At 47.7% G+C, this 15,216-nt stretch overlaps 1 protein-coding gene across 6 annotated transcripts in view; it reads left to right on the forward strand.

Moving 5' to 3' along the window:
• Positions 1–15,216, forward strand: part of CHD6 (chromodomain helicase DNA binding protein 6) — a 192,210-nt gene that overhangs the window by 133,093 nt on the left and 43,901 nt on the right. For all 6 annotated transcript variants that reach the window (XM_087853574.1, XM_045804644.2, XM_045804643.2 and 3 more), the window contains exons 18-25: positions 408–572; positions 1,876–2,055; positions 3,056–3,166; positions 4,925–5,127; positions 5,787–5,986; positions 6,696–6,855; positions 11,367–11,456; positions 13,621–13,724. In XM_087853574.1, coding sequence (XP_087709700.1) covers positions 408–572; positions 1,876–2,055; positions 3,056–3,166; positions 4,925–5,127; positions 5,787–5,986; positions 6,696–6,855; positions 11,367–11,456; positions 13,621–13,724 — 1,213 coding nt within the window. The remainder of the gene's footprint in view (positions 1–407; positions 573–1,875; positions 2,056–3,055; positions 3,167–4,924; positions 5,128–5,786; positions 5,987–6,695; positions 6,856–11,366; positions 11,457–13,620; positions 13,725–15,216) is intronic.

Here is a 15,216-nt window from a genome sequence, read left to right on the forward strand (position 1 = left end):
GTCTATGTGTGGAAATTTCTTTCTAGTAAAATGCAAAAGTGGTGTTGCCAGCTCTGAGGCATTTGCCCAGAGAGCAGGACAGCATCCTGGGAATGAGTGCCTATTCTCAGACCGCAAGCTGGGGAGGGTAGGAAGCCATGACCTTCTCATCACTTTATCCTGGCATATGGTAGTCACTCAATAAATAATGGTGTGAAGAAATGAGTGAGTTTGAAGGAGCAGCCAACATCTGGGTGAATTTTGTTCCAAAATTGGTCCCATGACACTCAACTGTGAGAGCTGGCCACTCACACCACATGGTATTTAAGCATTTCCCTGTTCCTTGGGAATTTAAGCATTTCCCTGTTCCATAGAATCCCCATTCTATGATGATATGATGTGTATGACCTTCCTTCCTTCCTTCCCAGGCTCAGGCCCGATGTCACCGGATAGGCCAGAGCAAGGCTGTGAAGGTGTATCGTCTCATTACTCGGAACTCCTACGAGCGGGAAATGTTTGACAAGGCCAGCCTAAAGCTGGGCCTGGACAAGGCTGTTCTTCAGGACATAAACCGAAAGGGCAGCACCAATGGAGTGAGTATGATAGTACCTGCCCAGGGTCCCCAAGAAACACTCATCACATAGCCTGGGCCTCTCTGGAGTCTTCCTTCCGAAAGCTGTTCTGAGATTGACTTTCACTAAATTGAGTCAGGTTGCACGTCTTCGTTGAGTCATTCCCCACAGCAGAGGGATAATTCAGGGTCAGGTCTCTGCCTTTTACAGATGCATAAAGGAAATCTGTAGGCGCAGTTATGGGGTAGGATTGCCCAGCATGCAGCAGTGTTTCAGTAAGCAGAGTTTTTAACAGTGCCCGTTAGAAGTCAGTAGATCTTAACACTCTAAATATCTGCTGTCACCATGCCTTATCTTGTACTCCAGACTTTGAGCTTCCTGAGGGTATAATGGAACCTATTTTATCTGTATCACCATGGCCCTTAACAGTAGTTGGCATATTAAAGATGTTCCGTGCATGATGGTCAGTGAAAAAAAGAATGAATAAACTAGCAGCTTGCAATATGGCAGTTAATAAAATCTTTTCCCCCCTCCACAGGGATGAAAAATTGCAGCTAGGATTCCTAAATCGTCTTAAATTATAGGCCAACAAACCAGAGTATCTCCTTAATCTCTGGACTCAGGGCATCAAAGGTTGGGAATTAAAACCTCGTAAATGAGTTGTCTTCAGTCCAGATGTTCTATATCCGCTTAGCTCTGCATATGTTGCTAAGTATCCTACTTCAAGTTACCAGTGCTGGGAGTCATGGAATTCCCTCTTGTGATTGATAGAAAGAGAACCAGATTCTTAATTAGAACCAGGAAAGGGTGTTTTGAACTCCCATTTCCTGTTTTCAACAAGCAGTTGAGAAGATCACACTTGGCACAGGATCCTTTCTTTAGTTGAGAAATGACATCATTTCCAATACTCATGTATTTATTTAATAATGAATAAGTCATCATTCTTTAGCTCATTTAGTACATCTGGAGGTTTTTAAAGATACAGACTCAAACTAAAACATTAAATATATCGTCTTCAATAGTGCATAGTTTCAATGGCTTGTGACATTTGATAGTAATCAATGTCCTGAGGAATGTTAGGGCCATTGGGTCATGTGCTGGCTTTTATTCCAGAGCTTCCTGTAGGGGATTATCTGCCTGCCCTTCCCATAGTTTTCTTGAGTGTCTGTGTCTGGACTTTACTAAAACTTGTGGCCCATACCTTTATTCTTCTGACATGTACAGTTAATGAAGGACGGTGTACTGAATCATGAAGGCCAGATTTGAGGCTGTTTTTCTCCTGTGCATTTTCCACTTTGTGAGTAGCCTTTGGTGACCTGTCCAGGTACAACAGCTCTCAAAAATGGAGGTAGAGGACTTGCTCCGGAAAGGTGCTTATGGAGCCTTAATGGATGAGGAAGATGAGGGCTCCAAGTTCTGTGAAGAAGACATAGACCAGATTCTGCAGAGAAGAACCCACACCATCACCATCCAGTCCGAAGGGAAAGGGTCTACTTTCGCCAAGGTATGGCACCATTTCTCCAGAGTCCGTGTTGGAGCGGGAGCAGAAAGAAAACTGTTCTTTGACCTTCACTGCCCAGGCTTTGTTTTTCTCTCTATGCAAACCGTTGAGATTGTCTACACACTTGTTTTGTGTGAGACTAAAAGTGCAGGTTCTTGGGGGGATTCTGCATAATGAGCCAGAAGCTATACAGAAAGAGCACAGCACTCCTGACTTGTGAACACAGCACAGACACTTTGGTTCACAGCCTGCACTGTTCACTGTTCACAAACACTGCTCTGCCGTCTTTGAGTGGTCATCTGGATCTCCTTGTAGAGCACTCCTTGACCACTGTCCAAGCCCTGAAATTCCAGTGAACATTCCAGTCCTCAAACTGAAGCAAGTGTTTTTGCTCATTTCATGAGAAAAGTGATGTTAGTCTAGATTCCCAGCTGCTAGTCTAGGTGCCCCTTTCCTCTGCCCTTCAGCTCACTGGATTTCAAATTCAACTAATGAAACCACTTACCAGATCACTTCCAGGTGTCCCTGACCACAGGCTCTGGGAGCTTTGTGGCCTGTTTGATTGACTTACGTAGGACTTCTTCAGTACTACATCCTGTGTTTTATGGACGCTGCTCATCTCCTTATCCCTCGTGTAGCCCAACTCAGTGCCTTTCCTATAGCAGACATTTGGAAAGTGGTGAGCGGAAAGAAAAACTCCATCTAGGGAAGTTGGAAGAAGCAACCCTTTCGCAGGGAACTAGACATCAGGTGACACGTGCCATTGTGTTCCAAGGGCTTTCTTCCTGCTTCCAAGTTTCAGTTCCAAAAAATGATCCTATACATTGAAGTTGTAATTTCCTTACCCAGTCTTTAGGAAAGAACAGTCTTGAGATTTTCACCTTCATTTGGGAGGCTCTGTTAGGGGTTTTGGTTGAGATTCTGGGACATTTGAAATAACATATGTGTTATTACCAGTTGTCCTGTGTTAAGTGCAGTTCATTGACTTTCATCTTCTCCATAGGCTAGCTTTGTGGCTTCAGGAAACAGGACAGATATTTCCTTAGATGACCCAAACTTTTGGCAGAAATGGGCTAAAATAGCTGAATTGGACACCGAAGCAAAGAATGAAAAGGTACGGTACCTGAGAATGTTCTATTCCATCGCAATTTCTCTGTGTCTCATAGGACTATAAATTCCCACACAGCTCAAGTCATTATTCACTCCTGAGCCTTAGTTTTTAAGTGCGCTTCAATATGTAACATACTTAAAATACGCCTGACACATAGACAGAGCTTGATGAATGTTCGCTGTTTCAATTTCAAAATGACCTAATGGGACATGCAGTCTGCTGGACACCTGGGAAATTTGACAAAGGCAGTTAGAACTGGAACTGGCCACATACGGGTTAAGTTCAGCCCTCTGACCCAAACCAGCATCCCATCCTTGGCATGTGACTATTTTTCCTCTGCTTCAACACTTCCTATGAAAGAAACATCACCTGTGACAATACTCCAGGGGAGACAAAGCAGGATGAAGGGGTTTGTTGGTCTCCCCTCCATTCTTCAGTATCTTGAGTTCTTCTACTTCTGAACATGAGAAAGAGAATAGCCGTGGAACGAAACCAGAGTCTGATGTCAGTCTGCCTCTGACTGTATGCCTCTGGGCAAGGCAGTTGACCCCACCAAGATAAGTGAGCAAGACATGTGACAAAAGGAGGAGGTGATGCCCCCTCGCAGAGCTGGCGATAATATTTTTGAATAAACCTGCCTATCCTGTGGGGAGGCACCCCTTAAATGTTCATCTCATCCCTTCCCTCCATCTGTGGCCCTGTCACCTCACACCAGGATGCACACACATCACTTCCTACTTGTCTTCTCTGGTGGCTGTTGGACTGTGGACCCACAAGCCCAGGAGACAGTCCCGGTGCGTATCTAGCTGATTCAGTAACCAGCACCCAGCCTTAACTCTCCTGTGGGATCACCAGAGCTTTATCATTCCACCCTCTTTTCTTCCATAGGAAGAGTCTGAAGTCGCTTGAGTAACCTGTTTAGTAAAACCTGTTTTACAAGGTCACAGTCAAGAAGTTACTCTGTGTGCTGCACAGTGGGTGAGGGTGGGGAGAAAAAGCTCTTGTCCTGGAGACATTTAGAAGCAGCTGGAGCTTGCAAGGCGTGGAGCAAGGTGACTGAAGCAGGGGGGACGCCACAGTATATCTGGGCTATACAGACAGGTGTTAGGAGCTGAGCTGAGCTTTGGAAAGAGGTATGGGGAGAGGGGGGAGTATAAGAAGCAGGAGCTTATGGGGACTGTTAAAGAGGTGATGGTTCTGGCAGGGAATCTGTGAGAGTGAGCAGAGCATCTGCTGGGGATCTTGTCTTCAGTGAAAGACAAAAGGTTAGCAGTTAGTGCCCATGGAAGACAGAAAGGAAGCAAGAAATGTGTGTGTTCTCAGAAAGTTGCTGAGCAGATGGATTTGTCCAAATCCTCCTGTCTCTAGAGCACAGGCTGCCTCTGCATGCTGGGCAGAACAGCTGGGGTGTGCCACTCCAGCCTTTCTTGGCAAGAGCGGACTGCCACACTGGGCACTGGGGGGCCTTGCTCACCATACCTGCTCTGCTAGCAGGACTGCAGAAACAGCAGATGGTGGTGGACAGTGCTGGGGGCTTGGGGGAACATGCCATCTCCAGTGAGTCTCCAAGAATCCCCTCTGCTTGTCGTGGACATGGCAGGTGTACTGGGAAGAACCTTTCCTGCTAGAGGATGAGGCCGCGTGTAGTTTTTTACCAGATGTGTCCTCAGGACCGAAGACCAGCCACAGGATATGTGTGTGCACTGTGATGGGGGTAGAGCAAAGAGGGGCTCTCTCCCCAACCGACCTCTCTGTTTCTAGGAGAGCTTAGTGATCGACCGGCCTCGAGTGAGAAAGCAGACCAAACACTACAATTCCTTTGAGGAGGATGAGCTCATGGAATTCTCGGAGCTAGACAGTGACTCGGATGAAAGGCCCACGAGGTCCAGACGCCTCAACGACAAAACCAGGCGCTACCTCCGAGCTGAGTGCTTCCGGGTAGAGAAGAACCTACTCATCTTTGGGTGGGTATTGGCTTTGCCTGTGTGTTACTGTTTTCCAGTCCCGTTTGTCTCTCCAGTCACCTCTAAGAGCTCTGGCTGATGGAGGGTCTGTTAGAGCAGGAGAGAACTGTGCTTTTTGCCCATGGCCCCCTCAGTCATTGTACGCTCTGCTGCCATATTGTAGACGTGCCATGGTTTTCTCATGTTCTTGTCACAGCAAATCTCTGTTACTAATTTGCTGCCTGGTACTGAGTTCCTGCTTTTTCCCCCCAGGGACGTATGAGGAGTCCACGCAACAGATGTTAGAGTTAGGGCATGATTCGTGCAGGGCTCTGGTTCTGGTAGAAGTAGAAGGTTTAGCTTCTGGGAGCTCACCATTGCTTTTGAATACTGCAGCTGGACTCTCTTAATTCCAAATTTATTCCTTGCTCCAAATAGTTTCATCCCTCCCTTGTTAACATTCTGGTGGCTATAGGAAGCTCTCGATGTCCAGGTCACCTTAGTGACATTTGGTGTGCTACAGCATGTGGTCCTTGAAGGCCTTTCAGGGCAAAGCCCTGAGGGTGATTAGTAGACCCAACAGAGGACGAGAAGCACTCTTGGCTCCCGTTTGTCCTGCAGTGTCGAGGGCACGCGTGGCCCTTTCTCCCTCCAACGCCCTTCTGTATTTCCACTCTCAGCTGGGGCCGGTGGAAGGACATCCTGACTCATGGGCGATTCAAGTGGCATCTGAATGAGAAGGACATGGAGATGATTTGCCGGGCCCTGCTGGTATACTGTGTCAAGCATTACAAGGGGGACGAGAAGATCAAGAGTTTCATTTGGGAATTGATCACACCTACCAAAGATGGGCAGGCCCAGACCCTCCAGAACCACTCAGGTGAGCAGTGGTGGCAGGGCCGTGCCTGAGAAGCGGGAGCTCCTGTTTGCTTCCGCCCCTCCTGTGTTGCCCCAGGTCACTGTGCTTTGGGAGACATCTATTCCTCAGATACACTGGAGAATGTTAGCTGTGGGAGAAGGAGATGATTCCTTCAGTTCTCCCTCAGAATCATCCGGTGTTACCTCTGCCATTTTGTGGAAGTACAGTGGGGCCCTCTTGAGGTTTCCCACCTGCCCGTCCTGTGCACTGACCTGAGCATCACAGGGGTTCCTCCTCTGAACTAGAGTCACACCATATGTGCTGTGGTTTTTCTTTTGCATTTCACCGTTCTGTCCCAGTCCTACCTGTGTGTGCCTTTTCTTGCGCTGTGCTTCTCCTTCCCTGTGCTTGGCCGTAGCTTACCTTCACGTTTCAGGTCAAGTGTGCCTTTTTTCCTGGCCAGGTTCTGAGTTCCCCAAGGGGCACAGGTGATGTTCCTGATCTGCGTGGGTACATTCTTACTGACTGACTGAACGGTCCTGGAGTTGACTGAGGGGGGGTGTCAGGCGTATCTCCTCACTCTTAGCCCTGCTTGGTGGACTGAGGAGTGGGATCTGTCATCCAGGGCCACCTCGCACAGCCTGGTAGCCTCTTTGCAACCCCAGCCCAGCTCTGTCCTGCCCCCCATGTTTAAGCTGCCTAGGCTCATCTGCCTGCCTTTCTGTTTCAGGGTTGTCTGCTCCAGTCCCCAGAGGGAGGAAGGGGAAGAAGACAAAGAACCAGCTGCTGCTCCCAGAGTTAAAGAATGCAGACTGGCTGGCCACCTGCAACCCTGAGGTGGTCCTCCATGATGACGGCTATAAGAAACACCTCAAACAGCACTGCAACAAGTGAGTGTGCCCCTCCCCATCCCTGGGGGCGGCTGCAGTCAGACTGTCCAGGCTGCTGGGGTCCCCACGGGGCTGTGGGAGACTGCCTAATGCTCCTTACCACCGTGCAAGGTCTGGAAAGGCAGGATGTGTGGTCTAAGCCGGGTCAGGATCCCTTCACTTAAAGCCTGTCTTACTCCTTTAGCAACACTTCCTCTCCCCCCAGAACCTGGATTCTCTACTAATGCAGCCTATACCCCTGACCTGACTCTAAATCTAGTTAGGACACTGGTGATTTAATTGTTCTCTCTCCTTCTGCCCCTGAGGTCACACGAGGGAGAGCAGAAGACGGACCTTAGTGGCCAGTGCTCTCTGCCTTCCCCCCTCCCCCATCCCAAGTCGCTTCCACTTCCAATTCACTGTTGCTGCTCGTGGCCTCCAGGTGTTTGACAGACGCACATTTGAGATGTATCCCTTATATCCCTGGGCCCTAGGCTAGCTTCGTGTAGGGGGAAGGACGCGAGGAAACAGTGACAGAAACTGAAGCTGCAATTGTGCAGTTGAGTTTGGGGAGGTGGGGCACCTCCTGGATACTTGCGTCACGGTGAGGGGGATCTAGCAGAACTTAAAGGACCCTTGGAGACCCCCGCCAATCCAGCTTCCTAGGCCTGGCGAGGGTGATCTCACCAGCACTCCTGCTCGGCAGTGAGCAGGCCTCTGCTGCCACATCTCTGGTTACAACCGTAGAGTTTAAGTAATAAGTAAGAGTTTGGTAACTTCTAAATTAGCATGTTTTGATAGGTTTTTCTTTCCTCCCCATGACATCAGCCTAATGGTTCTGTGGTTGTTGTAGGGTTGTATTCTTTATCTTTTATGGATAAGTCTGATCCTTTCCCTTCGTCTCTCCAAACCTTTGAAGAGAGGCCTCATGTCCAAAACTGTAGTAAAAACTGCACAGAAGTACAGGCTGTTTGGGACAGAGAATCGCTGGGTGGTAGAACCTGCCTGGGGTGGGACCTGGTAGCATCCTCCGTGTGACTGACTCAGAGTCACCACAGAGGGGACACGCAGAGGAGGCGGCCTCGGTAAGAGGACTCATAGGAGACCTCGCACTGCAAGCTAACTGAGGATTCTCTTGTACGTTATGCAGCCATCTTTCTTGAACAAGTGAGACATGTGGTAAAAAAATGATGTTTGAGGAGAAAAATTAATCTGGCAACAACAAGATGGAGTAGGTCAGCCTAGAGCTGAATGGCCATCTAGGAGAGTTCTGTCCTAATTTAAGTATTGATCATGAGGACCTAGAGGAGGGTGCTGACCGTAGAGTTGGGGAGAAAGGGTCAACTGCGAGAGACATGACCAGGGACTAATGCATAACGTGTGATGAGGAATACCTAGGCAGCTAACTCCATGATTGTGAGCCTCACCAGCTGGGAGGCTAACAGTGCTTGGGCCAGGACAGAATCAGAATCCTTACATTCACTGGGCGATGAAGAGCAAAACGAAGGACTCAGGTTTTGCCCCTTGAAGTCACAGCAGCAGCACTTGGCTGTTGCGTTCACAACTGCACGTGTGGGTGTGGAGCGCTGGAGAGGTTGACGTGGAACCTCCCTTGACACCTGCAGAGGTGATCACAGATGATGCCCAGAACCATCTCGGACCTTTGAGGAAGGCCTGAACGTTTCTAACCACCACCCCCAAGACTTTTTCTGAGTGCGTGCCTGACCCTGGGAATTGAAGAATGCAGTAGGGACGCCTGGTGGGGCATGTGACCTTGATCTTGGGGTTGTGAGTTCGAGCCCCATGTTGGGTGTAGATTACTTTAAAAAAAAAGGATGCAGTAAATCATTTCTCTGAGTTCAGAGGTGCTGACTACTGTTTGTTATCCTGAATCTTATGGAGACTACTGTCCTCCTTAGGTTCGGCTCAGGAAGAGCCAGAGACTCCGAGCCAGCAGGGACCTCACAGCTCTTCCCACCCGGCGTGGGAGTTCTGTGGGCAGAATCTTCAGCCTGTTCTTGAGCCTTCCTGCTGATGGGAGCTTACCATTTCTCAGCAAGGCTCATTTAATTACCAGATGATTCTAATTAATCGTCCTTCTGTATATTGAATCTAAAAATTTGCTTCCTTGAAACTTCCACCCATTGATCTTGGGTCCTGGTTCTGCCCTGAGGCACATGGAGAACAGGCAGACTTTTTCAGCAAAACTGGACTGTGAGCTTTTAGAATTGTAGGCTCTGTTAGCAAATGTGTTGCCTTTCCAATATCAGATAACAGTTAAGGCAGGCTGAGAGGTCAGGACTGCCTGGATTTAAATCCCAGCCCTCTTACCTGTCAGCAGGTGCGTTACTTAACCTCTTTCATCTAGAAAATGAAGATGGTAACAGTCCCATCTCTTAGCGCTGCCGTTTGGATTAAGGGAGCTAACACGCTGCCAGTAATAAGCGCTCGAAGCATTGTTCAGCGGTAGTGGTAGTATAGTATTCAGGGACAGGATTGTCATCAAAAGAATTTTAAAAAGTTTAAAAAAAACAACTGCTTCAGATCCAAGCTGTAAGTCAGGAGAGTGGTCATCCATTGAGGGCGGGAGTAGTGACTGGAAGGGGACCCAGGGAGCCTTCTGCTGACATGTTCTGCTTCCTGATCAGGCTCCTGGATTCGCAGGTGTGTTCAGTTGGTGGAAATTCATCAAGCTGTACATTTATCTAAAGTGCACTTTCTGGAAATATAGTTCATGTCAACAAAGTGTTGTGAAGTTTTTGTTTTTTTCAAGAAAGAGATAAAGGAAAGAGCAATGATGCCACCCAAATATTAATGGGTTTTGTTTGGCTAAAGTACGGGTATTAAAGACCTACTCCAGTTCTCCTTCTCTTTAAGTCCTCTGGGATTATCCTCTCATTCAAGGAGGGTTGCCCATCTATCCTCTGAATTGATTTGCTTCTCCTTTGGAGAAAAGTGAACACTATTCACTTTAAATTCTGTTCTCTAGTGCTATAGATATTACCAAGTATCAACACATCTCTGTTTAGAGAAATAGAGACAGCTCTTTCATTTTTAGGAGAGCCTTCCTCCATTTGGGCTAGACCTCACCAGGCAGGAATTGCATACCGAAGGCGGCCTCGTTCCAGTTCTTACTGAGGAGGCCAGCAGCTACTGTCAGCCAGGTAGAAGGTACAGTGACCATTGTAAATTCTTAGAGTTCTTATTGTCTGAGCTTTAAAAAAAATAAATCTCAAAATTATTCGAGTTGATTGACAGATGAGGTAAGGAATGGCATACCAGAAAAATAAGTGTGTTTTTTCCATTCTGAAAATTCTAACTTTGTGTGTTGCCACCTACTACTCAAGCCCACAGTAGCGTTTTATGTGTTTTTAAAAAATAGTCAAAAATAGCCTCCCCACCTCCAATTCCCATTTCCCCCTCTGGAGGCGACCACTGCTAACCTGGTTGTGCCAGAGATATTCTGGGCATGGACCAGCTTAGGTGAATATACAGCCTCCTTTTATCGTCCCTGAAATAACATACACTTTACATACTATTTGTGCTCTGTACTCTCTTTATCTCTCTTTTTAAAATAACTTACATGGAGGTCAGTTCCTGTGTATGTAAATGGGCCTTTATTTTTAATAGCTGGCCTTTACTCTTGCCTGGTTTTGAGCAAGTTACAAGTCCTCTTCGAAGCCTCTTTGCGGCTCTGCTGCGAATATGAAGCATCTCCGTGACCGTGGTCGACTTCTCTGTGCCTACCCTTACCCTGTTTCTGTGCACATTGAGCCTTCCCCACCCTCAGACACCGCCCCTCCCCCCCCCGCCCGTCCTCTTCTGTACTGTAATTCTTTCCTGGTTGGGTTCATTCCACAATGAGATGCTGTAGGCTCCTCAAGAACAGGGCTAAATAGCTTACTTTCATCATGTGCCTCACAGTCCCCAGCGCGGTGCAGGGCACCCAGTAGTTGCCCAACAAATACTTGCTTAACTGCCTTGTCTAGAACATGCTCGGTGCCTGTCCTTGGAGCTTAAGTGTGCCCCATGCAGAAGCCAGGGAACTGGGCCCCTCAGGAGAGAAGACGTGATTATATCCTGGCAGTACTGCCATGAGGAAGACTCATGAATACCCATTTTAACTGTGTGCAAGTGAAACAGAAAACAGCAGCATTCAACATGATCTTCAGTCAATCAGTAAACTGGTAACCAGCCTCTTGGAGGGCAGCGCTGGCCTAGAGGTCACTGTGGGAGGGTTGAGTACTCCTTTATAGACCAGGAGGAACGGTTTTTCTGCTGCTGCCCAGGGCTAACAGGGTGACCTAAGAGATGATGGTGAGATACATTTTTCCGTGTAAAGTGGGGGTAATCACAGTAGCATCTGTCACCAGTGCCTTGGGTTTTGTTTGTCTAGTGCTTTCTCATATATCACTTCATGTCACTCATAACGTGGGAACGCCCGAAATTTCCCTGTGTCCACGTGGGGGAGCGCAGCTTGCGGACAGCTCATGGTTCTGATACCTTCGCGTCAATGTGTTCACCTTTCACAGGGTACTTTTGAGAGTCCGGATGCTGTACTACCTAAAAGCTGAAATACTGGGAGAGGCAGCTGAGAAAGCGTTCGAAGGAACCCCTGCCAGGTAAACCAAGTCAGCTATCGCTCTCAGAGCTCTCAGTGCAAGAGAGCTGCCGCACAGTGCCGACGCGTGGAGACGGACGAAGCTGCCTGTGCGCCTGGAGGCCCGTGTTGGCACCCAGCCCGGGGTCAGTTAGCTCCACGGTAGAGCAGGCATGTCCACTGCACGTGAAGTGAAGGAGAAACCCGTTTCTCCGCAGCACAGCTTCTGGTGAGGTTTTGAGTTAGTTTGCTTTTCCTAATGGTGTTAACGTTGGTTTGAACAGTCATTTCTCTGCCTTAGCTAGTCGTTGTGGGATGAGTATTCCCACTCTGATACGTTTAGTCCGACGGGTGTGCAATGAGCGTTTGGCTCAGAATCCCACTCTTGGCCACAGTGCTTTTCCACATGTGAGCAGTTCTCTGTATTTGCTAATCACACTAACAATACTTGGTGCCCTGTTTGATTGTTTGCACCTTAGTTTTGTAAATTAGTGTTTCCAAAGCTGTAGAATCCTGTGGGAATCTCCTAAGATTTCAGAGAATGAGGCCGCCATGCTCCCAGCCATCACTTAATGAAGTCAGACAGCCCCCTTCGCCTTCCCCAGATACGCTGTTTGCGCTAGTCCTCTACAATGCCTGTCATTCCCAGAGAAAACCAGAAGGAGTGGTATTTCAGCTTTGCTTTGAGATTACCTGTGGCCATGGTTTCTTCTTCCTCTTTCTTTCCATTGGGCAATGCTAATAGCTTTCATGGTCACGGGGGTGGGGGGACACTAAAGAAGGAGAGGGGTAAAGGACATTGACCATCCTACCTGTGGGGCAGTTTGTAATCAGGAGCAACCGTTCCAATGACTTATTACTTGATAACGTTTTCTGTGGTTACTGTAGTCATTTCTAATGGGTATAGGGAGGTTGAGTGCTTTGGTAAAGAAGTCAGTTTATGAATCTTAGAAGTGCAGCAGAATTCAACCTGATCTGGCAGAAGTCATCTACCTGAACTTTCTCATCCCACTGTGCCTTTTTAGAACATGTAGATGGAAAGAGCTAGATAGAACACACAGAGTCCATTACCCACGCCTTTCCCTCCTTTCCTCTGCTCTCCTCAATCGTGGCTGTCACTGGCCCTTATTGTGCCATGAGGAATGAATAGCAGTTCATCCCAGAAAAGTCATTTAGCTCAGGGCACCACGCTGGCAGAGCAGTGGGCCCTACAATGGAGTCAGATGCTGAGCACTGCCTGGAAAGGTAGGGCCGTGGACCACCATTCCCCCAGAGGGAGCTGGGCCCGGGGAGGGGCAGTTAGCCGTGTGTCACACGAAGAAGAGCCTGATGGAAGAAGAAACTTCAGATGCTATAGAGGAGCCATCCCAGACTACTGGGAGGTGGGAGAGAGCAGCCATCAGGTGGATTTTTCTCCCCCAGACCCAAAGTCTTAAGGCGTAAGGACTGTGCTCAAATGAAGACAGTGAGCTAGGGGTCCATGTGAACTTTCAGAACATGGACAACAGTAAGGGGCTGATGGTACAGGCCTGCTAGTCCTATATGCCTTCTCCTTAGGGCAAGTTATGTTCATCCCTTTGGCCAGGAGCAGTGCAGTTGATCAGTTTTGACCCAGCAGACCGCTGCCAGGAGGTGCCACCTTCTGTGGGACCTGTCCTCTGAAAGGCTGTCTTCATATCCCAGCATGTACCAGTGCTGACTGTCCTGTTCTCAAACAGTGCTTGAGATCTTTACATGTTGAACCAAGATGATTCGGGGACTTTTCAGCATAAAAAATGTATGAATTTGACCATGGGGAGGATGTTCTACCTTCAGCTGACCAGTATATTGTTGGCTTTTTGCTGTGGTTCTCAACTGAAGATGGGTATCTCCATCTTACATGTGGATCCCAAGGCCCCACTCTAGACCCACTGATGCATTCTCCAAGAGGTGCTTCAGAATTCTGTGTCAGTCAGTCAAAGGTGAAGCCTGGAAATCAAGTACATATGTGGAAATAGCTCACTGGAGAAGCGTGATGGAAAGTCCTGGTTAGGAAACCTTGGCCCACAGCCTTCTAAGTCCTTAGAACTTCAGCCTCTTAGCATGCGACTAGGGATGTGGCTTAATACCAGGGTTCAGCCAGTAGTTCTTGCATTGTTTTCTGTCTGCGTTGAAGGAACTCTGAGTCCACGCCCTTCCTTCCACAGGGAACTAGAAGTGCCTCTGCCTGACATTGACTACGTGGAGATCCCAGTGGATTGGTGGGACGCTGACGCCGATAAGTCCCTTCTGATAGGCGTGTTCAAACATGGTGTGTATTTCAGTGAACGCTCTCCCTTTCCTGAGAAACCTCACAACTTGCTGCACATCTCTAGTAGAAAGTAGCCTCACTTCTGTCCTCTCAGATGAATGTGTGAGTCATGAAAATACGGTGAATGTTCATAATACTGGTGAGGAGCCTCACAAGGGCTGCTGTGGTTACAAAGAGTCTGCCCGCACTGTCAGACCTTGGGCTGCCTCACTCTTCTTCACTCTTAGAGTCCCAGCATCTGGCTCGGTTCCTGGCACACAATAGGCACATAGCATTTCTTGAGTGAAGGAATAAATAAATGGGGAAAATGTTAGGTGTTAGTGTTTCATATATATGTGGGATTCGAAGATCATTCTAGATAATCAACATGTTCCTAGTATGTATCTTTTTGCCCCATTGGTATAGAAATTTAAGAATACGAGATGCTATGAACATCTTTTTAAAAATGTGGTAACCAGCAGTCCAGGGGACTGAGAGAGGTTTGGAATAGCTTGGAAAAACTGAAATAAGTACCCCCTTTCTTCACTTCTGGCACTGTCCTAACCACCTGCCCTTGCCCTCGGCCAGCGGTCAAGGTGAATGACGAAAGCACCACATGATAGTCACTGTAATGTGCCTGGTAGATACTCTCCCTGCTCGGTGAATTAACCAAAATCTTAAACTGGAGAGCAGGATTCAAAGTGGAAAGAGTTGGTCATACCTGACTTTCATTGTCAGCTCTGCCACTTACTAAATTTAAGACCTTGAACAAATCATAAATTTCTCTGACCAGGTTCCTTACCTGTACCGTGGGGATAGTATCGAAACAGCCTACCGGGAGGGTTGTTTGAAGATTCAATGAGACCATGTATGTGGGCTTCCTAGGGCAGGGCTAGGCAGCAGATAGAAGTGTGGGAGATGTTTAGTGCTGTTCTGCTGTTACTTACTGCCCTCCCTTTGGAAAGTTAACTTTCTCAGATATGCCTGCTCAGTAGAATTCAACATTTGGAGGCCAACCAATCATGTTTACTTAAAAACTATGCCTGTACTCATTTTAATGAGGAATCCCCTCAATACTTGGATTCTGGTGTTACAGTGGGAGGTCCAGTGCTGCCGAGAGCCCTTTGTCAAACCACTGGGGTTAGGATGAGCAGTGCTGTCCATTAGAACTACCTGTGATGATGGAAGAAATGTCCTATCTCTGCACTGTCCACTGTGGAATCCACCAGCCACATGTGACTATTGAATACTTGAGATACGATTGGTACATCCGAGCAACTCTAATTTTATGTCATTTTCATTATTTGAAATTTAACCATATGTGGTTCCTCTTTTGGGCAGTGCAGGGCTGGAACTCAGCTCTGAAGTGAGAAGAAACACATGACCTCTCTGTTAAGCACAAGGAACCACAGTGCAGCTAAAACTTGATTTAATCTAATTTGGGAAAGAATCCAAAGACAAGTTGCTAGAAGCAGCCAACTTCAGAGCATCTGAACTTGGTGTGCAAAAAAGT

The sequence above is a fragment of the Ursus americanus genome, chromosome 22, assembly GCF_024610735.1.
Source record: "Ursus americanus isolate L20-20 chromosome 22, mUrsAme1.1.p, whole genome shotgun sequence".
In the NCBI taxonomy this organism is placed as follows: Eukaryota; Metazoa; Chordata; class Mammalia; order Carnivora; family Ursidae; genus Ursus; species Ursus americanus.